The sequence below is a fragment of the Lytechinus pictus genome, chromosome 13 (assembly GCF_037042905.1).
Source record: "Lytechinus pictus isolate F3 Inbred chromosome 13, Lp3.0, whole genome shotgun sequence".
NCBI classification, from domain to species: domain Eukaryota; kingdom Metazoa; phylum Echinodermata; class Echinoidea; order Temnopleuroida; family Toxopneustidae; genus Lytechinus; species Lytechinus pictus.
In genome coordinates this window covers 14,814,632-14,840,311 of record NC_087257.1, presented here as the reverse complement: position 1 = coordinate 14,840,311, position 25,680 = coordinate 14,814,632, and the positions used below count along the sequence as shown (strand labels likewise).

The following is a 25,680-nucleotide window of genomic DNA, read 5'->3' as shown; positions in this document are numbered from 1 at the left end:
TATGTTTCTTACATGTATGTTTACTCTGTAATTTCCAAATGCTTTTCTCATGCTATCAAGCTTTTATTCCCAGAGAGCTACATGTATGAATGAATTGAGTACCATATTTGCTGATCTATACTGTTAGAGATTTCTGTCACGAGTGGCTCTCTATAGTTGATTTAAACCAGGGTTGCAATTAAAGTTAACAATACAAGTGGGTGTTTCATAAAGCTGTTCGTAAGTTAAGAGCGACTTTAAGAACGACTGGTGATCCTTTCTTGTGGTAAATGGTTTATTCATTGGCGATGGTTTAGCGCGTAAGAAAGGTTCACCAGGCGTTCTTAAAGTCGCTCTTATCTTACGAAGAGCTTTACGAAACGGCCCCCTGGTCATGGATTCTAAGACCTACCAAGGATTTTGAAATCGACGTCTTGATGGACGTCTTGAAAGAACTCCGACGCAGACCACACTGTGCAGCGGTACAAGGTCCACTCCTGAGCCTCAACGATCAGAGTAGCAATGCTGTCATCACTGGAATACTCCACACTTGACATTGTAGCTACCTGTACTTTCTCCCAGCGATCACTGGCTACACAATCTGGATCTACACTTGGGTCCGTTGGACATCTTTGAAACAACCAATACACCCTAGGAACAAAAGTAATAAGAATATTCTGCTTTTATAATCTCTTTTTCATTCACCTGGGGCTCCATTTTACAAAGAGTTGCGACCGATCCTATCAACCACAACTATGGACGGCCAGCAACATCAAGATCTAAAATGTATGATAGTTCAAAATGGTTTCTAAATAGGACGATGCATATTCACAAATTAATTGTTTTCTTGACAAATTGGTGTGTACGCCTTTGTTTACAATGGACATTCTGCAAATTTCCTGTAGAAAAAAATTACGACACTGATGGATTTTGATAGAGTTACGATTGATTGGATCAAGCCTAACTATTTGTAAGATGGGGCCCTGAAAAGCCACTATATGAAGTAAAATAATAACGAAATATGGCTACACATTCTAGATCTATGGTCGTGTCAGTCAGACATCTCTGCAACAGCCAACGTGCCCATAGGGACAGGAATAATTAGAGTATTCTGCTTTATGAACCCTTCTTTGATCTGACCTGCCACTAAATGAAGCCAAATACCTATGTGAGTGACTAACATTAACAACTCTCTCCTTTCCACGTTATGGTGCTTTTTATATTGCATAGTGAAAAATTCATTTTTAATTGTTGTAGCTTTTCTATTTTCACATCCAAATTTGACGAAATGTTTAGGATTATGCTTATTTGATTTCTCTCTCTATCTATCTATTTATTTAGAACAACTTCATGCTAGGTTGTACTTTGATATCCTTCAACTTACATTGGTTTCGGCTTTCCTGTAGATTTGCACTCCAAGGTATATGTCATGCCCATGACAAAGCCTTTTATTGATGAATTGAACAGTGTGACCGGTGCAGGATTAATCGTTATGGAAGATCTCGGCGGTACTACATATATGACAAGGCATGATGGAAATGTGTTAAAATCCAATGTATCAATAATCACCATTATCATTATCGTCATCATATTCATCATAATCATCACAAAAATTATCTACATTATCATCATTGCCATCATTATTACTATAATGATCATCATGATCATCAACATCATTATCATCATCACAATCACTATCATCGTCATCATAATCATCATCATCGTCATCATCATCACCACCACCATCATCACCACCACTATCATCATTATCATCACCAACTCCACTACCACCATCACCACCATCATCATCATCACCAACATCATCATCATCAGCATCATCATCATCAATCGTCATGAATCAGTCCTTGGTTTTGGTCATACCTTGCACTGTAAAGAAGAAGGTAATACTGGCATTCTGGTAATCATTCCACACATACATGGTATAGTCTCCTTCGTGAGCTTCCGAAACATTTGAACTGCACATGGTGAGGACCTTGGAGCTTTCATTCATTGTCAGGACCCAATTCCTCGGAGGAGAAACCCTGAATTTGGGTGGAGGGTAAGCGGGAACATCGAACGAGATGCACTTGTCGTGATTAACGATGGCCGTCAGGTTCGTGGTCGGGTCGGAGACGTTAAATCGGTGACTGATGTCGGCGTATCCTCTCGCTGGAAGAACAGTACATAACACAAATAAGAATAGGTGAACTTTGTTTTAATGGAATGAGAACATGAAAGCTTTCATAGTCTCATTCCATTAAAACAAAGTGCGCACTCTGTGTGTGGAGCTGTGACTGCAGTGTGACGAACGATTCCTATTCAAATTTTTCTACAGAGGCTGCAATAAATCACTAAATGCAGAGAAAACTAGCAACTCTTTGGAATTTTGGAGTTATATTCACTTTAATTGCATATTTTCCTATTGTAATATGAATATATTTTAGAAATCGAGGCACACAAAATTCTTTTTCTTTGCATCATAACTTGAGTGCATAGCTTAGGGATCCCTTCTACATCGGGCGGATAAATCAAGAGGTGGTCGGAAAACATGGCAGGGTTTTCGTATTAGAGTCTTGTGATATTTTCTTCTTGGTCAAGAATATTTATCACAAGTTAGTGAAAGATATTTGTTAAAATATCAAAATTGGCATAGTTTGTATCGTTTGCAAACAAATTGCGCAGCTTTATGTCCCGGCCCATCATATATGGCATGATAATATGAGTTATTACACAAAATCACATTTTTGAGCAATATTTGGCCTGACATGCACTTACAAAATGTTGCATGATTTCGAAACTGCTTACCAGGGCGTCGAAAATTAAGAGATGCAGGAGACTTGAAGGAAAAAAATCCTGAGACATTGCGGCGTAAGCTTTACGCACAAATTTCGAAGCCCCCCTCCCCCGGCCTAGATAGGGTTAAATCTCTTCTTACCATGCACTTGAACGGATATGGTTTCCTCTGCCTCAGCCCCAATATTTGCTGCATAACATGTGTAGATCCCATTGTCATCCACAGAGGCATTCCCAACAAGTTTTGTTTTGTAATACGTAAATCCAGCTTCATAATCTATTTCATTGCTGTTTGGGTCAGGTTCAAGCTGTTGATAGAAGTGGGGAATCAAAATAATATAAAAATATTACTGACATGAAATATCAAATACAATAGGACACAATGACACCGTTCTCAATATACTGTCTAAAACTAGTTTACTGGAAATTAGTTCAGGAAACCAGTGTGAAAGACCGCTTTGCTAGCATTCCCATTTGATCAGCAGAAAGTGGTTTTCAAAACAACTTCATGTAAAGTGGCCTTGTTGCTATGGGAACGCTCTTAGTGGAGGTGACGTGTTTGGCTTGGAATTCCAAACCACAGCATAGACATTCTACACACAGTGTGTGGAGTAAAACACTTGAAATGTGCAAAGATCGCTTCCCGATTGCGTCCTCACTAACAGTTGTGTCCTCACTTAGCTAAAACCGGTTTAACGAGGCAAAGCGATCCATCTTGAAAACTACATCTTGATATCTCTGAACTGAATTGGAAGATCACTTCCAAGACCGCTTCGATCATTCTCATTACATGTAAAACTAGTTTTAGTGTGGTAATGAGAATGGGGTCTAAACAGTGAATAAAAGTTGTGTACTCTGTAACGCTAATGATTTCATTTCCTTTGTGCAATTTTTTTTTTCTTTCTGGTATTATCCTTAAATGTAATCTGCCTGTTCAAAGATAACTGATAGTAGTTGCAGTAGACACTGATCTCATAAGAACATCTGTACAAACAAGGTCAATTGTCACCATATATCATGTTAGATTTAGATTTGGTACAGTTTGTGAGATCAGGATATCTAAGCTAAAAAAAAGATCACACTCAAAATCAATCGCAAACACAGATAGGCAGATGTGGGAAAATGTAATATTATTGCATGGAAAAAGGAAGTGTCATGCTTGTTTTCCTTATTTCTCAGCATACTATGAAAAATATGAGACATTTGGCTTCCTCCTGCTTGTACGCATGGGTGTCTGTTGATATAACACATGGTATTTCTATGAAAATATGCACCCTTTTTCTTAAAAAGTTGATGGAGACGGATCAAAATTAAGTCAGGGAGTTCAGAATGAAGAAAGGAGAACATTTATTTTCACTGATTTCCATGATTCACCCCCATCTAATGAACTCATCCAGGCGCGTTTTAGGCCTAATATCTCCCTTCCATTTTGCTTTTTGGCAGAAGTTCTATTGAAAATACACCTTTCTTCACACAAATTTTGAGACAAGTTGTATTTGTTTCCCCCTTTCTCAAGAATGAGATATGGGGAGAAAGATTTATAAAAGAACGGAATGTACATTTCACAAAAATGTAAGCCATGTCCCTATTGGATACAAATTTCATCATGTCCTTTTAGATGAAGTTAGTTGTCGAATCGACTCTTCTGACATTTGAGGTCTCCATTGGTGACATCACTCATGGTCGTCGTACCCGAACTACCGACCAGGCAGGGGCAGCAATGGTAGTATCAAGCGTAAAGCACTGGATATAGAAGATAATCTTGTCCTCTCGTTCGAATAAATGTGAAACTCATATAATTTTGGTCAGAGCATTCAACACGAGTACAGTCCAATCTCTCTTATCTGGCCTCCCCTTATCCGGATCTTTCTATTATTCGGACGCACACTTGCCGAGATTTTATTTTTAAATCTAATACGTGGGGAAATGAGATCTCAATCTAAAATCAAAATTCCTATGCAAACTCACTTTGATTACCAGGTACATACATTTTCCAATATAGTCTACCTACAACCACATTATATTTTATGAAGATATCTTACCCGAATCACAGAAAGAACTTTATAGGCAGGATAATTTTCCAGTAAATCAGGGCACAGTGCAACCATTTTATCACATTCTCTTTTTTTATATATCGGGGGAAAAAATAACATCACACGTCTCGCTCAGGCAGCTGCATGTATTTGATATTGGGTCTCCCAGATCCGGATAAATCCCTTATCCCGATTATCCGGACCTGTGGGTGCATTCGAGAGTACGTTGCAAATAACATTCTTTCTCACTCAGGCATAAGTCTTTCATTATTTTACACAATTGTTTCCAGAATCATTTGGCACATATTTTCTCATTTATATATTTCATTTATACATAAATTGACACTTAATTATGATGTTATTTTAATGGATTGTGCAGAAATTGATATTGTTACCACAACTGGCATTTTATCATTAAATTTCTTACTTATGTGTGCTTCTTAGCACGTTTGTCTCTCGGCATAATTATAAGTCATAAAAGTAAAAGCAAAATTTAAGATTTTACCTCTAGTACATTCTCTGGTCTCGTTCCCCCTGGTCCCACCCATGCAAATCTGGGTATGTAATCCTGAGCGTTGGAAAGGAAGAGCAGAGAGAATGGTATAAACGCACGACACGACAGTTCAAAACCCTCCTTGTTGGCAATTACCTCTTCTTTATCTTGTCTCAGTTCCAGGTTTAATATTGGTTTTTCAGCTGTGGAAAGGAAGATAATATCATAAATGATAAACAAAAAAGTTGCATTTTACTGATTATATTATCAAACAATGAAGCAGATATATAACAATAACCAAAACCACAATAATAACAATGACTATTGAAAAAAATGAAGATAATGATGATTTGGAGGATGATGATCATGATGATTATGAGGACAAAGATATATGATGATGAAGTTAATGATAATCAACCGTATCAGACATCTGAGTAGGGCAACTTTAATACATTATTGCCTGCTTATGACTGTGATCAAATGGTCAGTAAATAAGTTTCCAATGATTTATCCACAGACCCAATACTGTTCACTTTAAGGGTACTATTGATATTCTTCACTGTGAATGGTTTTAGCTTGTTCTAAATATATATTTGTTTTATATCCCTTACATCTGTAGCATTCCTCATCAAATCACATAAGAAAAAACAAGGCAAAAGCGATATTTATCTCGCACACTTATGAAAATAACCAGAAATATTGTGATTTGCGAGGGCATGCAACAGAATTGTATTGAAACTTCATTGTGAAATGACTAGGATGGAATAACACTTGTCATTAGAGTCTTGCACGTAAAATTTAATGTTGACCTGAAAATGACCTATGACCTTACCATGTGACCTCAGACTGCAGCATAACATATTATTTTGAGTATGTATTATTTTGAACATGTATTTACACTGTTACTTCGATTATATCATTTTTTTGAACGGAATAAATAAATCTATATCTAACATGCAGGTCGCCTAAGTACATCTACATGTACCATCCAAGTTTGGTTGAAACTTGACTTACGGTTGCGGAGTTAGGTGTCATAAGAGAGTCTTGCATGTAAATTTTAACGTTGACCTGAAAATAAGCTTTGACCTTACCATGTGACCTCTGACTGCAGCCTAACATGAAGGTCCCCCAAGTCCATCTACCATCCAAGTTTGGTTGAAAAGTAACTTACGGTTGCGGAATTAGGTGTCATAAGAGAGTCTTGAATGTAAACATTACCGTTGACCTGAAAATGACCATTGACCTTACCATGTGACCTCCGAATGCAGCATAAAATGCAGGTCTCCCTAGTCCATATACCATCCAAGTTTGGTTGAAAAGTGACTTACGATTGCGGAGTTAGGTGTCGTAAGAGAGTCTTGCATGTAAACTTTTACATTGACCTGAAAATGACCTTCGACCTTACCATGTGACCTCAGACTGCAGCATAACATATTATTTTGAGTATGTATTATTTTGAACATGTATTTACACTGTTACTTCGATTATATCATTTTTTGAACGGAATAAATAAATCTATATCTAACATGCAGGTCGCCTAAGTACATCTACATGTACCATCCAAGTTTGGTTGAAACTTTACTTACGGTTGCGGAGTTAGGTGTCATAAGAGAGTCTTGCATGTAAATTTTAACGTTGACCTGAAAATAAGCTTTGACCTTACCATGTGACCTCTGACTGCAGCCTAACATGAAGGTCCCCCAAGTCCATATACCATCCAAGTTTGGTTGAAAAGTGACTTACGATTGCGGAGTTAGGTGTCGTAAGAGTCTTGCATGTAAACTTTTACATTGACCTGAAAATGACCTTCGACCTTACCATGTGACCTCTGACTGCAGCGTAACATGCAGGTCCCCCCCCCCCCAGTCCATCTACCATCCAAGTTTTAATGAAAAGTCACTTACGGTTGCAGAGTTAGGTGTCATAAGAGAGTCTTGCATGTAAACTTTAACGTTGACCTGAAAATGACCTTTGACCTTACAGTGTGACCTCCGACTGCAGCATAACATGCAGGTCCCCCAAGTCCATCTACCAACCAAGTTTGGTTGAAAAGTGACATATGGTTGCGGAGTTAGGTGTCATAAGAGAGTCTTGCATGTAAACTTAAACATTGACCTGAAAATGACCTTTGACCTTACCATGTGACCTCTGACTGCAGCCTAACATGTAAATCCCCCAAGTCCATCTACCATCCAAATTTGGTTGAAAAGTGACTCACAGTTGTGGAGTTATGTGTCATAAGGTTTGTGACGGACGGACGACATTTGGATCCCTAAGTCTCGCCTTCACCTCTGGTGGGAGAGACAATAAAGTAATAGTTAATAACTTTCATCTGACTTTTTGGATATGCTGAATCCACACAATTAAAAATTTGGCGCGCATAATTTAACTTTAAAAAAATCATCAGTCATAACTTATGAAATACCTTTATGAAACACCCACCCTGGGACCTGTTTCATAATGACTTGTTCCTAAACCAAATTTAGAATAACAGTTACAAGCTACTGAAATCCTCCAATCTGATTGGCTGATAGTCAACTTGTCACTGAAACTGTGCATTATTTGTTGTTGTAACAAGTCTTTATGAAACAGGACCCTGACCCCTTTCATCAAGACTTACTATCGCCCAAGAACATGGAAATTGATGCCACGTTAATGCCACTGTTGGTATCAGATTGATTGCCATTGACAACAGTTGAATAGCAGGTGAAGATGAGAGCTATGCCATCTATGGTTTGAATGGTCGGTGTGAGTGTGAATCCAACCTTTTTATCGTAAGTATGCGTCCAGTAGAAGTTTGTGAATTCCGTGCCGGTGTCCTTGAAGTATACTTCAAATGTTACATCCAGATTTGGGTTGGATATCCGACAGGGCACGGTCATCGGAGTTGCCTTGTTGTAATCAATAGACTGTAAAGCATACTTTGGAAGGAAGATGCGATCTGCATCTGTTCACAGAAGATGAAAATACAGGAAGAGAATAGAACAATAAAGGATCGATATGAAGTTGTGGCAATAAAGCTATGCCCAAACCCTTTAGATGGTCATCTGGAAGCAGAGAGGGATTCCAAATATTTGGGGAAAAGCCATATGTTTCAAGGCCTCATTTCAAGAATACATGTATATTGGCGACAAATGAAAAGAAGTACACTAAGTTGGGAGGTGATACCTACACTCATTTAGCCCCTAGTTCCCCTCTTTTATAATGTGCTCCATCAGTGTTTTGCAAAGTGATAACTTTGTTTTTTTAAAGAATACCCATAATCTTGGTCAAATCCTGGCTGAAAATTCTCGTCATATTTAAAAGTATTTACTAATTACCAAGTATATTTTTTTGAGGATGTACATGATTTGCTTTCTTCTAATATAGGTAGATCGAGGCACAATGCAGTTCCTGATCAGAAAATCTTAGGTAATGTTGATCATTGAGTGGATGTTTGGTCCTACATGCACCTATTTTTGTCAAATTTAGGATTTGCCACTGCCTTATACACCTGGAATGGCATGACCCACTGGAATATTTGATATTTCCACAACATTGATTACACCGTTTAAAAATTTATCTCTTTCCATATGTTTGTCCAACTTTGTTCAAACTTTGACTGGTGATTTTTGTCTTTCTGTGTTTGAATGACTTTCCACTTTGCGACGGATTCCTCTTCATTGCAAGACACATGGCATTAACACTATGATCACTTCCGACAACACAAGTTATAGTTTTGACAGAGATTGTCACAGTGGGTATTCTTCAAAAGTCTTAACTGATGGCGAATTCCCATTTCAAGCTATGGTACCTGAGGCTTTTTTTACCCACCCAAAGATCAACCTAAGGTCATCAAAACAACTGAATTAAAATAGTGAAAAAATAAATATATATTCAAATAATGTAATAATTTTGAGAAACCCATACTATAAAATGCCATACTTAAACACGTGTTCCATGGTCTGAGCAAAATTCTGGTTCGGGTTGATTGGAACTTTTGTGGACGAGGTCTATTTTGACCTCAAAGATGGATAGGGATTAGACTTCCTACAAATTTTGTTTATAACAATGTTTTAAAGCCTGACTAAACAATCAGGCAAATCCCTATTGGTCATGAACTGACTGTTTCTTGAAATAGGTCAGGTGAATTGGATGGTATCGATCAAACTTGTTTGAAATGTTACCTGCTCATTTGCCATTTTCAGATAAATTCTTCACACAGGTTCACGTAAAGTAACTAGTTTTTAATGAAAAAGACCACCGTGACCATTTTAACAAGTCTGATTTTATCATCTGACCTTCTCAAAAATTTAGGGGGGCTTTTTCATGGAAAAAAAATCTGCTTTCACTACACCCCAACCCAACGAAATAACCCAATGTTAAGGACCTTTCTTATGAAATGCCTGGTAAATTGACCTGAACATCGGTAATTGAAAGGGGTAAATTCCCACAAGGCAGACTCAGAATTCACCAAGGCTCTTTTCACAAAGGATGAGGTTTTGCAATTCCTTGACCAAATAATTACATAATGGTCCTGAGTAAGCCACTTACAAAACATTCTACAAAAAGCAAGCATTTCTCACGATTTATAGCAAACTTGAAAAGAGACACCCTTTGCATGGTAAGAGTCAATCAAAAATGATCTCCCCAACCATAAGGTCTTTTTGACCAACATATATTTGACAAGCAAAAAAAAAGTTAATCACCCAAAAAGTAGGGTAAAAATAGTAGGGGGGACATTTGATATTGTGTCCCCCCTACTATTTTGGGTAGTTAAGGAGGGAACACGTCCCCCCTGGGATTTCCGCCCATGGTAAGAGTTAACTTCCCAGAGAAAAGGATGATAAAAAAGTACTAACCATAACTGCTAACAAAGACGTAGACAGATGTTCTTAGAGAAACATCATTTGCATTGATGTATCGCAGGTAGAAGCAGGAAAAATACCCTGTGTTACCATAAGTCGCACTCTCTATATTCAATATACTTCTGTAATACAAGTCTCCATTTGGTCGCCTTAATGTGGAGATGAGGATATCAATTTCCATGTCAGGGAGCTCGTGGACCCATATAAGTGGCAGGGCGCCCTCACACACCAGGGTGAGTGTAGTGTATTCTGGGATTGTGACATCTTGAGTTGAATTCACAATGATGGGTTTTCCTACGGAGAGGAAGGCAGGAAGAACATAATCACATTACATGTGCAAATACATATCGCATGGTATTCACTCAGGAATATACTGCTAAAGTGCAATTGAGTCCATTAAGTCTTTCATGCCACTATCACTAATTAGCACCAAATGAAACATGTAAATCCCATCAAGTTGTGATTTGCCTAGGAAAAGCTTAAAAGAAATAGTTCAAAGTTTATTTCCAAATTGCCATAAAAACATAAAAACAATTTACAATATAAGCAAAAATATGTAATCATAACAAATATAAAGTATATATATATATATGTACAAAGGATAGACAAAGGACAAATATAGAGAATACAAAATACAATATAAAAATGTGGTGGGTCAAAAGAAGTTAAAAGATTGACCCTATTCTTAGCAAATTGAAGTGGTAGAATATACAGTAACCTATAAGATGTGAATAAGTAAAATAATATAGAAAAAGAAAAAGAAACTAGAACAAGCCAATAGGTGATTAAATTGAATTCAGATAGTTCTTTGGGAGTTGGAATTTAAGTTTGTATTTAAAGATATTAAGTGATTTGCACTGTTTAAATTCATGGGGTAGATTATTCCACAGCATAAAAACTATTATTGAAACAGATTAAAGGAAAAATTTTATTGGTGATCAATAATTATTGAGTAGAGCCCCTAATGCAAGCTTGCCTAATCAACATAAATGTAACTATGGAGAATATATTGCCCAAAATATAAATGTAAACATTAATAACGAAATTGGTACGAATTTCCTGCATTAGTCACAGATTGTTTTATGTAACGCAACACAGCTCTCATAAAACCTTTGAAAAAATTGAAAATGAGAAAAGATTTGCTCAGTTGAGCACTTTCTTCCAAGATTCGACTTAGGCCTAGTTGGTTCTTTAGTTGTTTATCAAATCAAAATTCTTAAAAATCCTCTTTTTCTTTCTTATCTTGTCTTTTGTTAAACATTTTTAAATTACATTCTAATACTTTTTTTCAAGTTTTGCCTTTTTCTCACCTGTGGGACTTTGCCCCTCTACCTCTCCCTAGAAACGCCACTATCATTGAAGAGTCTTGTTTTTCAACTTACTTATTATCTGCACGAGGTATGTCTGCTCCACTTGCGATCCATCGAATACGGCTACGCAGGCCACGCTGCCTTCATACTTGTCCGCGTCCTCACCACTCACGCTAAACCCTACCCTATCATTGTAAGAAGGTAATTCATTCTGTGGTACTGCATCACCATTCGCCAGGATAATATTCACGTCAAATGAGGATATTGAGACGCGACATGGCAGAACAAACGGGTCCAGGGCGTACAGGGTAATATTGGTGATGTCACTCGGCAAGAATAAACTATTGGCATCTGTCGACAAAGAGTAGGTTTTTGTTAGAAATTGATTACATGGGGACTTGATCCCAGAGAGAGGATCTTCTGGTCTGAGTTCAAGATAAATCTTTGAATTTATTATTTAGTGACATACATGTAGGCCCATATTCAGAAGTAAGGCGTTAACTTATAGGCAAAAGGTCTGGCTGTGATAGAAAAAAAAATATGGCAAACTAAAAATGTTGCATCTCTGTTTAAGCAAGGAAATATGGTCTGTCACATTGTTCCATAGCCTAGCTTTGCCAGGTAATGATAATAGCAGGGCCCGCTGGGAGAACAGTTTTCGGAACTGAAGTGGCTACCCTGGGTAAATATACCGACCGTTACTGTCCTGGTTTCTTTCAAAGCACAAAATTATGAGCATCTGAAAAACATCCTAACTTTGAACTAGATTATCTTGTGTTTTGGAGACCAGCCGAGGTTTGTGCCGGTTCGTAAAATCACTGATGACATCAAGAACTGCGTTTTGTTATAACATATTCTCCATATAACGAAGTTGAATTCTTGATATTTTGTGTTGATAAAAAAATGCAATTCTTGATAGAAGTGAATGCTTGATGTAAACGATAAAATAATAATTGATAAAACGGATTGACACACATTAAATGCGCTGGCTAAAATGTGTCCATGCGTGACAGAGCTTAAAGTTCAAACTTACCGGTGGCATTAATATATACATATATTTCCCTGGAAAAGTCGTGACTGTCATGGGTATGTGAGCAGGTGAAATATCCAGAGTCCGAGGCTGTTGCATTGTTGATAACCAGCACACTACTCTCATTCCAGGAGGATGATTCTAAATGAGGGATGAAAGATTTGAACGACCAGATTAGATAGAGAAAAATTTGCCCCAAGATATAATCTTCAAGTGAGCGTTCCCTGATGGAAAGAGGTGTCCACAGTGTGAAAATGCACACTTGAGGTGTCCACAGTGTGAAAGCTCACACTGTAGAGGTGCATGTCCCAAGGGCATAATTGTCTTCACACTGTTGAATTTGAGCATTTAACAAATGAGAAATACATCCTCTCTTCACATATAGTCCAGTGTGATGTGAATACACTGTGAAATCTCACACTGTAGGTGTCCACAGTGTAAACATTTACACTTAAGATGTGTCCACAGTGTGAAACTTACACCGTAGAGGTGCATGTCGGAAGTGTAACATTGTCTTCACACTGTTGAATTTCAGTATTTAACAAATGATAATTTCATCTCCTCTTCACATATAGTCCAGTGTGATGTGAATACACTGTAAAACCTCACACAGTAGGTGTCCACAGTGTAAACATTTACATTTAAGAGGTGTCAACAGTGTGAAAACTCATAATAATCGCTTAAAGTGGCCGCAAGGGATTTAGCTGATAAAGCGAGAAGAGCATTGTTCAAATTGTACAAATCTTTTGGTTCCTATACTCCTAGCACTAAAACCTTGTTGCATCTTTTCGATGCAACGATACAACCGATATTACTTTATGGATCTGAAATTTGGGGTACTAATGTTATAGACATGGAAAAAAATCTACAATTAATGGATGGGAAAACAGGGCTATATCTTAAACACGAATCTGAAAAGGTGCACATTCAATTTTGTAAATACATTCTTGGGGTAAACCGCAAATGCAGTAATTTAGCAGCGACAGCTGAAATCGGTAGATATCCAAAAGTCATCCAAATTGCCATAAATATACTTAAATATTGGATTCGAATACGTAATATGGACGAAGATAGTTTGGTTTACAAAGCTTTTGTAGAAAATGTAAATCTATTGAATAACGGAAACAATTGCTGGCTTAAGACAATTCAGGATATTTTTAACATACTAGGTATTTGTCGGAAAAATGACACCCCCATACTTGATCCAGAAAATATACCAATTTCCCAAAAAAGAATTTATTACAATATGCAAAACATCCTTGGAAAGAAGATTTGACGAACGATTTGAATTGGATTTATTTAACGACAGGGACACTAGGGAAGAAAATAAACTAAGAACTTTTAGGCAATTCAAATTCAATATAAGACAAGAAAATTATTTATATTCAATACACAATGTCAATTTGAGAAAAAATATAACCAAGCTCCGACTGAGCGCTCATAATCTACCAATAGAAACAGGGAGGTACAAAAGACCGGAGAAGATACCACCTAACCTGAGATTTTGTGAAGATTGTAATTTGAATTTTGTCGGGGATGAGTTCCACATTATAATAAAATGTAACAAATATAAAGATATGCGTAAAGATTTTTTTGAAAAGATAATTACCTTCAATATTAGGTTTACTGAAATGGAGTGCCAGGAAAAATTTATGTACATCATGAAATTGGAAACTGAAGCCTTGATTAAATTGTTTTGTTCTTTTGTCCAAAACATAATTGCTGTTAGGGGTGATTTCTGAGTACTAAAAATATCAACCGGTAAACACTTTGAAGTAATATATTCGCAATATTTTTACACAATGAGTTTACATGTAATGCCATTCTTCTCATTCTTCCTCTCTTTCCTGCTCTCTCCATTTTCGAACTTCTTTCCTCTTTATTTCCCTTTCCTCTCTCACTTTCTTTATCTTTTCTTTATCTTTTCTTGGATATCAGTCTCCATATTCATTGTCAAAATATCTATCCGAATGATTCCTATGTTTATTGTGTATATTTGTATATAATTTATAAGTTGTTTCTTTTTTTATCTTTTTTTTCTTTTTGACGAAATACTATTTTGTTTTTGTTTATTTGCTTATATTCCTTGCATTATATATTTGACTTGTATCATTTTGTACTTCTTGTTATGAACAAAATATTGGCAATTGCCAGTGAAGTTCTCATAAATTCAATTCATAATGTGGAGGTGTCAACAGTGTGAAAAATCATACTATGGAGGTGTCAACAGTGTGAAAACTCCTACTGTGGAGATGTCCAGTGTGAAAACTCATACTGTAGAGGATACCACAGTTTGAAAACTCATACTGTAGATGATTCCACAGTTTGAAAACTCATACTGTAGAGGAGGCCACAGTGTGAAAACTCATACTGTAGAGGAGTTCACAGTGTGAAAACTCATACTGTGGAGGAGTCCACAGTGTAAAACTCATAACGTGGAGGTGTCCATAGTGTGAGATCAACTTTAAACTGTTGAATTTAAGCGTTTTCACTGTGTGAATCACAGCTTCACATAGTCCACACATTGCACATACTATGAACACTCACACTGTAGCATTGTACACAGTGTAAAAATGTATTTCTATTGTTAAAGATAAATACCAGAAAGTGGCAACGATCTCAAAATGAGTTCAAACAGATTCCAATAAAATCACCACCCAAGTGTTTGTATTTATGAATAAAACATATGTGCCAAATGGCTCTGGAAGATGTAATAATATGGTGACAATTAACCTTGATTTAAAAAAAATTCTCATGAAATAATTAATGTTTTATGCAACTATTTTGTTTTACATTTAAATTTTGAGCAATTTAAATGATGTGAATCATATGCTCATATAGTCAACTTTACACTATAAACAAGCACACTGTAGCAGTGTACTCAGTGACAGTGTAAAATTGATGTCATACTGTTGAGCATTTTAAACTAGTGTCAACCACAATCTTCACAAAGTCTACACTGTGAACACACTGAATGACACTATATTCTTTCCAGTGGGTTTATGGTTAGAAACTATAAAGTCACATAACATAAACATTTGCATAAGACAAGTGTACGAGAATGTTGATGATCTGAAATACTGCTTATTAGGCTTACATTTTTTTTTATTCAATTGATGAAAGACACAGTTTGAGTCCTCATTAAACATGTGTAGTCATTATTATTGACATCATTGTGATTTGGTGAAGAGGTGATCTGTTATTAATCAGGTCCTCTCATAAAAAATTAACAATATTGCAAAAGATTTACAATTAAAAATTGAAGTGAAATATGTACAAAAGTACTGATGTGGATTCATTTTTGGGTGGCATTGTACATCTTGGTCACATTGCCAATGATATGATCTCCATAGCCTTAGTGATCTAATTACTCAAGTGCTCATACATTTCTTACTTGTTTTTTTTTTCTCAAAGTTTCATTGATCTGGGGTTTTTCATGTTTCTCTTTTCAATACACAATTCAACTAGTTTCAGAGGTTTTCATTCTCATCAAAAGCTGAAACAGTGAAACGAAAAAATAAAAATATATCCTATAGACATATCAGGAGTAAAGTGATTTCATATAGATCTATAAATGAAGAAGAAAGATACCAAAGGAATATTCCGGAAATCATACATCTAATGAAAACAGAGCTATGTGCACCTGAACCTGTCCTTTTATTTTATTTTATAGTATTCACTCAATTCGTTGAGTAAGTAACCATGGAGAAAAGGGAGTATTATAAAGAGGAAATTGAAATATGACACATCTAAGAGGTCCCCTAATCCCAAAGGTCCAATTCTGTAACCAATGATGCACAACATTAATATCAGTCCACTAGTCAGGGGCGGCGCCAGGATATTTTAATGGGGTGGGGGAAGATGGCCCGATGGTGACGTCATATATCTCTCAATTGAATTGAATAGGTGTATTGTAGAGTTGCATGTACATTAATTGTCAAGACTGACATCTCCTGTTTATAAACCTATCCCTTCTTTCTTCCTTTCCTCCCTCCTTTTTCCCTTTTGTCTCCATTTATTTCACTAGTTGAAAAATTGCAGGGTATGGTTACCCCACCCCGGGAGCCCCTGTCCCTTCTGTGTCGCTACCCCTCCCCGCTCCACAAATTCATTACAGGATAAGCTTGTTTTTATCTATTTGACCTAGCTAGCTCCCACTCGGTCATATTTCTCAGAAAGACATGTACAAATGGCAGTTGGGAAGATCAGAACTTTTAACAGAAGGGACAGCCGTCACATCCATTAAATGCTCCAACATATCGCTTTCATTAACAGCATGCTGTGTGCTACCGTCAGCTGTTGAGCGCTGTGTCAAGCCCAATAAGGGTTGGCAGGGGGTCAGGTTACAGAGAAACGAGTTGCAATAACTAGCTATAAATCCAACCTCTCTTGCTGTTTATGATTATTAAGATGGCCATTTGGGAATAGCTGTCATTCCCCAAGGACGCTCACTTTCCAAATGAAATGGAGCCAGCAATATCATTCTACCTCCCAAAGTCACGTAATAACAGCAAGTATTCACAGGTTATTTGGAACTTAGTAGGTGGAGGCCTGTTTGGAATACTGTCTAGGAGATGTCTCCATCTGTCTGCTGTCCATGCATTGGACTGATTGTATCTTGAATATTGTTTCCCAAACCTTCATCTAAATTTCGAATAAAATTGACACAAATGCTAACATTAACAATGGTATCTGTGCCATCAAGAAGAAAATTTGATTAAGACCAATTAATGAGATTTATTAAGGCTGATTTAAACATGTTGATGCTTGTAATAATTAACATATGTATTGCAAGATGTAAGAACAAGCTTATATGTACCTGGAATAGTAACAAGATTACCTGATAAAGGAGTAGGGATTCCTGGTATAGGGGTAGGGTACGTGGTATAGGAGTATGGATTCCTGGTATAGGGGTAGGAATGCTTGGTATAGGGGTAGGATTACCTGATATAGGGGCAGGGTTACCTGATATAAGGGTAGGATTACCTGATATAGGGGCAGGGTTACCTGGTATAAGGGTAGGATTACCTGATATAGGGGCATGGTTACCTGGTATAAGGGTAGGATTACCTGATATAGGAGTAATGTTTCCTAAGAGGAGTATGGTTACCTGATAATAGTGTACGGTTTCCTGAATAGGGTTAGGGTTATGTGGCATAGGGGAAGGATTATCTGGTCAAGGTTTAGAATTACCTGGGATAGGGGTAGGATTACCTGATATGGGGGAATGATAACCTGCTATAGGGTAGAATTACCTGGTATAGGGGTAGGATTACCTGGAAGCATTACCTGGTATAGGGGTGGGATTACCTGGTGTAGGTGTAGGGTTTTGTGGTATAGGGGTAAGATTACCTGGTATAGGGGAAGGATTAACTGATATAGGGATACAATTACCTGGGATAGGGATAGGATTACCTGGTATAGGGGTAGGGTTTCCTGGTATAGGAGTAGGATTACCTGATATATGGGAAGGATTACTTGGTATAGGGGTATGGTTACCTGGTATAGGGGTAAGTATACCTGATAAAGGGGTAGGATTACCTGATATAGGGGCAGGGTTACCTGATATAAGGGTAGGATTACCTGATATAGGGGCAGTGTTACCTGGTATAAGGGTAGGATTACCTGATATAGGGGCAGGGCTACCTGGTATAAGGGTAGGATTACCTGATACAGGAGTAACGTTTCCTGAGAGGAGTATGGTTACCTGATAATAGTGTACGGTTTCCGGAATAGGGTTAGGGTTATGTGGCATAGGGGAAGGATTATCTGGTCAAGGTTTAGAATTACCTGGGATAGGGGTAGGATTACCTGGTGTAGGTGTAGGGTTTTGTGGTATAGGGGTAAGATTACCTGGTATAGGGGAAGGATTAACTGATATAGGGGTACAATTACCTGGGATATGGATAGGATTACCTGGTATAGGGGTAGGGTTTCCTGGTATAGGGGTAGGATTACCTGATATATGGGAAGGATTACTTGGTATAGGGGTATGGTTACCTGGTATAGGGGTAAGTATACCTGATAAAGGGGTAGGATTACCTGGTATAGGGGTAGGGTTACCTGGTATAGGGGTAGGATTACCTAATATATGGTCAATATTACTTGGTATAGGGGTAAGAGTACCTGGTATAGGGGCAAGATTACCTGGTATAATAGTAGGGTTACCTGGTATAGAGATAGGGTTATGTGGTATATGGCAGGATACTGGATATATGGGAAGGATTACTTGGTATAGGGGTAGGTTTACCTGGTATAGGGGTAGGGTTGCCTGGTATAGGGGTAGGATTACCTGGTATAGGAGTAGGGTTACTTGGTATAGAGGTAGGATTACCTGGTATAGGAGTCAAATTTCCCAGTATGGGGGTTAGGTTATCTTGTATGGGTATGTTGTTACCTTGTATACAGTAGGAGTGTCAGGTTAGCTGGCAAAGGAGCGAGGTAAGCGGGCTTTTACCTGGTATAAGATTACACATAAGCTCACATGGTAAAGGATTTAAGGTAGCTGATGTGGGTGTAAGGAGACTCGTGATAACAGTGAGATTACTCGATATAAAGTAAGTTTACTGAGTACAGGAATACATTTTCCTGGTGTAGGAGTAGGCGTACCTGGTATTGGGGTAAGCGTAGACCTGATGGAGATTTTACTGTGATCAATTCCTGTATGATAGGTCCAGTAAAGTGGATATGACCCTTTACACTGTAACCGTAGTGTTTCTCCTGCCAGGAAACTTGCCTCAGAATGGCCTTCGTGACCCAAGAGAACAGGAAGTCTCCCTACAGGGGAAAGATAAGACAATTCTTTCAATTATTTCCTGAAATCAAAATGTACATGTCAGTCCATAGAAAAGAAGATACAAACTAAAAACGTACAGGAATTTACCTGTTCTTATTATCAATGAATAATAGAAGTAGAAATCCAGTTATAATTGGGTTGCCCGGCCAAAATTGCATACTTTTATTAAAATTAATCTGTATTGTGTTCAAAGTCGCCAGAGTTGGTGTTGTAAGGATATGGTTACATGCAGAATGCTTTCACTCCAATGGTATGAGTACATCAACCAAATTATATATCAAATTCAAGATATCGGCCGGTCATGTCATCAATATTAGAAATTGTATTCCTTCTTGCATGGACAGATATGGTCAATCAAGGAAATTAATACCATTGCCATATATGTACCTCTCTGAGGTTAATGGACCATAATTTCAAGGCTTTGAAGAACCTGGCTTGTTCATTTAGGTCTTTGATTGACGACATGATATATGACATCAAAAGTATTTTAATCAGCATGCCCAATTTGGAATGTGTTTTGACAAACAAAATTCAAGAAAATATTTTCTCCATTGAATTTGTCCATGTCATCCATAAGATACAACAATCATTTCCAGTTTCTCTAAATCTAAAATCAATCAAAGTTAAATAATTAAAAAAAATGTATCAATGGCAGAATATCACGATATGAATACATAAATTGGTATGTCAGAAATTTACATACCCTCCCCCCCCCCCCAAAAAAAAAGTATTTAACATGTATATTGAATTTCGCCTGTCAAAATCAGAATCACGTAATTGTATGAGAAAATAAGATCTGATATGTAAGTAAAACATACTGTATACAACACACCCAATACATATACACAATATATATCAAATGGAACATATTTTCTGTGAAGTGTTTGTTGTTGCTACCAACTTTGTTCACTAAATACCATTAACGCAACGACAACAGCCATACAAAATAAAGGACAACATTTCATTGAAAGTACATACACATAAAATTAAAAACAATGACAAACAACACAAGTAGAATAACACCTTTCATATAAAATCATAATTCTAATCTTCTTCAATAGGGCTTCTATTCAAATACAAGGAATGTCTAATCATAAAAAGATAGTATGCATACTTTGTAGATCCCACATGTGCAAGTATATCTGTCAGAGTCCCACAGTAGTTTGTGATCATGAATAATATTAGTATACCATTTCATATGTAATGATATGGATCATTTCTTTTCAAATTATATGAGGCCACTCAAATCAAATCTAAATAGTAAAGTTTTTGAGATCATCCTATTATTCAGTGAAAAACATTTAAATATCAAGCAATGATCCACCCTTCTTGATGGCATTTTCAGTGTCAGACTTCTTTGATTCTCCTCTATTTATTAAAATCAAATTGTAACTGGAGAAGAATTGATCTACAGGGTCTTCAGATTAAAGTCTGTACACCCAGCTTGTCCTAAAAATTGTACCGAAACAAAATTTAAAGACGTGCAAATTCTGATGTTTTTGCCTGTATGCAAGCAACAGAGAAAAGATATTAAAAAAATAACATTGTTAAAAAACAAACAAAAACAATATTTCAAAACTTTCAAATGCAACACAAACACAAAATAGATATACATGTACTGAAGATGATTTGTGTTAAAAAAATCACCAGTTTAGTTAATGAGTAAACGAAAATAACAAGAATCACGAAGAGAGAGATGGAGGGAGAGATGGAGAGAGAGAGAGAGAGAGAGAGAGGCCAGTAGACAGGAAAAAAGAGAGACAAGGAGGTAGAGAGAACAGGGGAAGAGATAGATGGATATAAAGAGAGAGACAGAGAGAGAGGGAAAGAAAAAGAATAAAATAGACAAAGGGGAAAGAGGGAGAGAGAATGAGAGAGAAAGATGCAGGATGGGAGAGGGAGAGAAAGAAATAGAAATGTCAAACATAATCTTTGGCAAAATTATAGCATAGATTGAAATAAAAAAAGATAATCAAATGGCAAAGCATAAAATGAAATATTGCTGTATCATTTTAAATATACATGAATACACCTTAGTCAGTTAGAAATGTGTCTAGACTGAAAGTATACGACCTATAATGCTTTAAGGATTTAAATTCAAGAGTCCTAGGACTCAACCTAGAAAAAAAAATTACAACTGAAACTTTCCAAAACCTTACAACATACATGTACACGTAGCTCTATGATATTATCATATAAATGCATGTGCCAGTGAATTGAGTCTGTATGCTTCAGTGGGGTTATTTTTGGAGAAAAGATACATCTTGTCATTTAAAGGACAAGTCCACCCCAACAAAAAGTTGATTTGAATGAAAAGAGAAAAATCCAACAAGCATAACACTGAAAATTTCATCAAAATTGGATGTAAAATAAGAAAGTTATGACATTTTAAAGTTTTGCTTAATTTCACAAAATAGTTATATGCACATCCTGGTGGATATACAAATGAGGAGACTGATGACGTCATCCACTCACTATTTATTTTGTATTTTATTATATGAAATAAGAAATATTCTATTTTTCTCCTCATTGTTGAGTGAAACAACAATTAATTCCTCCCTGAACATGAGGAATGAGTATTGTTTAATAGTATGTGATTCAGTCAAGTTGGTCCTTATTGTCAAATCTAAAAAAAATGAAATATTGTACAATTCAAACAATAAAAAACAAAAGAAAAAGTAAGTGAGTGAGGGACATCATCGATTGTCTCATTTGAGTTGTGCATATCATTCTTTTGTGAAAAATAAGCAAAATTTTAAAATGTCAAAACTTTCTTATTTTACATCCGATTTTGATGAAATTTTCAGCGTTTTGCTAGTTTGATTTTTCTCTATTTATTCAAATCAACATTTTTCTGGGGTGGACTTGACCTTTAATATAATTCTTAGAATTACAATTGGTATTACTTATTCTGCAAATGTTTTGGATGAATGAATGCCTGACTAATTGCTGCATTGAGTTTAATTGACTTTTTGACAGGGTTCAGATTTCTACTCATCTCCCATTTCCTGTCAAAATAAAGAAGAAGTATCAAATAAGGAGATATCATCTCATCTCTCGGAAAATAAAAATAAGAAATCATGATCACTGAAGTGTTACAACTTTTCGAGTTATGTTTTAATGATCGCAGAAAGGTCTGAAAATATGCATTATCGCATTTAATGAGTCATAATCATTTGTGCATGACTGATTTGCAACTGGGTGAAATCAAAGGCTAATCTTTTCTCCTATGATATAAAATTAATTAGATTCTATGACAGCCAGGCTAGTTTTGGGTGTTTTTTCCGCTAAGTTCACAGTGTTGTTACATGCAATGTACAGATAATGCATGGAGACATAGCCAATCAGAACATGTTTTTTTTCTTCAGAACTATGTTGTGAAAGTCAGTCAAAAATGATAAGAAACTTTTTCTAGAAAGCATGGGGTTATTTTTATTCCTGCAAATTATATATAACAGACACTAATAAGGAAAATGAAAATACAGACAATGATGATCTTACCTGTCCCTGTTCCATAAAGTGTGTGGGATATGAATGAATAAGAAGCATTTACATACACGTTGGAAGACTTTCCTCTCTCTCTCTCTTTTTATATATATATTATAGCCACATGATATATGAATTACTAAGAAGCATTTAAATACATGTTGCATGACTTCCCTTTCACCATTTCATATATCATAGCCATATAGTCATGGAGTTACATGCACATAATCAAGGGCATAGGCTGGTTTGAACATGAGGAGGTGCACATCCTGGGGAGGTGGAACTATTAAAGTGGTATGGGGATGCACATCTTGGGGAGGTGGAACCAAAGTTTGGAAAATCAGCTGTTGAAAGCAGAAGAAGGGGTACAAATTTCATTTCGCTTGCCAGTGTCGGAACTCCTCTGCCTCAGCGGGAGGGTGCACGTGCACCCAGTGAACCCCCTAGCCTACGCCCTTGAGAATTATCACGTGTACAGGGGCAGTACTGGTACTAGTACCAGAAAAGGGGCCAGGAGGTGACCTCACATTTCCCTATGATTGTTCAACTAATGAACTTGAAGAAACATGAAAAGTAGGAAAAACAAAGAAAGAAAAAGAAGGAAGGAAGAAGTATATGACAGAGAGGGGTGTGAGAGTGTAAGTCTACAATACCCTTAAATTATTCAACGGAGAAATAAATATAACATAAATTTCCGGTCATCTCACCCCCCCCCCCCTATATGAAGTACGAAGACCCTGGCACCCTGGTGGCACCGCCCCTGCATGACGGATGAAAGAGAGAGAGACATACATACAGAATACTACGTAAAGATTAGTATTGATACTATTGATAATGAAATGCACTTACTAAAGGGCAAAGGAATATAATGGATATGAATACACAAAGAGAGTATTTAAATAATAACAATACAGATGAAAAGCAGGTATACATGACAGTTCAGCTCATAAATAAGCACAACAAAAATAACTCCCCTATTTCAAAATATTACAACTTTTAAATGTCAAGACCACCATAGCACTTTTGTGTTATATTGGTTATGTTTGTGCCCCAGTCCCTATTCATTTCATGTAAATTCATTTTACATCAAAGTACAAACATACACAGCTTACAAGGGATACCATGTAAGGCAGTCAAGACTGGTGATGGTCAATTATGGATGAGCAAGGTTTCTATGTCTCATATTGAATGTATAGAATGAAGCAGGCCTTGGTGCTATGTCAGGGAGATAAGCCGGTCTTATGTATGGACCAATTACAAGAAATTCTACATGTCATATATGGCATATACACTATGGGAAATGAACTAAAGAGCCTTAGGAAATTTGTAGGCCTATACTGCAGGCCTTCTTGGATGTAAAAAGAAAAAAAAATGTTTCATGCAATGGGGTTGTGGATGATATTCTGGGACCTATTACAAAAGACTACATTTGTGGTGTCTTTGTAACAACACAGCCATCAAAATTTACCACAGTAAATACAGTGGGTTTATACCACAGGCTCCTGGTAGTTCCCATGAAATAGGACTTTTAGCTTAGCATCCCCTACCCTTGCTGGAAAGAGCAGTGATGCACTGTTATGCACAAGGTGTTCACAGTGTGGAACACAGTCGTCCAGTTTGGAACAGTCTCCCACAGTGTGCTCACAGTGTAGAACACAGTCGTCCAGTTTGGAACAGTCTCCCACAGTGTGTTCACAGTGTAGAACACAGTCATCCAGTTTGGAACAGTCTCCCACAGTGTGCTCACAGTGTAGAACACAGTCGTCCAGTTTGGAACAGTCTCCCACAGTGTGTTCACAGTGTAGAACACAGTCGTCCAGTTTGGAACAGTCTCCCATAGTGTGTTCACAGTGTGGAACACAATCATCCAGTTTGGAACAGTCTCCAACAGTGTGTTCACAATGTGGAACACAGTCACCCAGTGTAATCCCACTGTGACATCCACTGACCCACAGTGTGAAACCCAGTCACCCAGTGTAATCTCACTGTGAAACCCACTGATCCACAGTGTATTCAGTGTGGAACACAGTTGTCAAGTTTGAAACAGTCTCCCCCAGTGTGGTCACAATGTGGAACACAGTCGCCCAGTGTAATCCCACTGTGACACCCACTGACCCAGAGTGTGTTCACAGTGTGGAAAAAGATCTCCCACAGTGTGTTCACCATGCGGAACACAGCATGAATTAGCTTCACACTATTAAATTTGAACATTCTAACCGTGTGAATCACATCTTCACATACTCCACTACACTGTGAATACACTTTGTGACACAGTGTACTATCCAACACCGCATGAATTTAGAAGTATTTACCTTGAACATTAAGAGTAGCTGATGCCGACCCCACCAGACCTCGTTGCTCAATCTTGCAGGTGTACGATCCACTGTCCTCATCAACAACTCTCGATATCCTCAGCGATGCTGGGGCCACTAAGCTTACCCTACCACCACTCTGGGAAACTATGGCAAGGTTACCGGTATAAGACCTAAGGATGACGCCATCTTTTAACCATGTGACCGTTTGTTCCTGGTTAGACTGTTCTGGTTCTAGGTCCTGGTCTAGGTCCTGGTTTAGAGCCTGGTCTAGGCTTGAGACAATGGAGGGCATGGTATAATTACAATAGAGAGTTGCACTGGATCCCTCAGTTACCTGGACAGTGTCTGGGTAGACCGTCACCATTATGCTCTGGCATGTCACTGGCACTGGACATATGGAATAAAAGAGAAGTAATAGAATTAAGAGCCGGAACTAAAAGTAAACAGCAGACACAGCAAAATCGAGTATTAGGGCCTACATAATAATTCTAAAAAGCACAACACTGAAAATTTATTCAGTTTTAGATGAAATATAAATGTTCCACCTAATAGTGAAAAGGGCTATGCGCAGAACATGGGTTGTAGGTACATAATACAG

General features: G+C 37.2%; 1 protein-coding gene across 1 annotated transcript in view; it reads right to left on the bottom strand.

Annotated features, from left to right (window-relative positions):
* Window positions 1–25,464, bottom strand: part of LOC129274065 (vascular endothelial growth factor receptor 1-like) — a 40,786-nt gene extending 15,322 nt beyond the window's left edge. The window contains exons 1-11 of the mRNA XM_064108707.1: window positions 25,080–25,464; window positions 19,095–19,262; window positions 12,489–12,626; window positions 11,528–11,806; window positions 10,140–10,439; window positions 7,919–8,245; window positions 5,311–5,501; window positions 2,915–3,080; window positions 1,861–2,148; window positions 1,364–1,490; window positions 392–630 (exon numbers count right to left, since the gene is read on the bottom strand). Of these exons, the coding sequence (XP_063964777.1) occupies window positions 392–630; window positions 1,364–1,490; window positions 1,861–2,148; window positions 2,915–3,080; window positions 5,311–5,501; window positions 7,919–8,245; window positions 10,140–10,439; window positions 11,528–11,806; window positions 12,489–12,626; window positions 19,095–19,262; window positions 25,080–25,446 (2,590 nt within the window). The 5' untranslated portion in view covers window positions 25,447–25,464. The remainder of the gene's footprint in view (window positions 1–391; window positions 631–1,363; window positions 1,491–1,860; window positions 2,149–2,914; window positions 3,081–5,310; window positions 5,502–7,918; window positions 8,246–10,139; window positions 10,440–11,527; window positions 11,807–12,488; window positions 12,627–19,094; window positions 19,263–25,079) is intronic.
* Window positions 25,465–25,680: the final 216 nt, after the last annotated feature.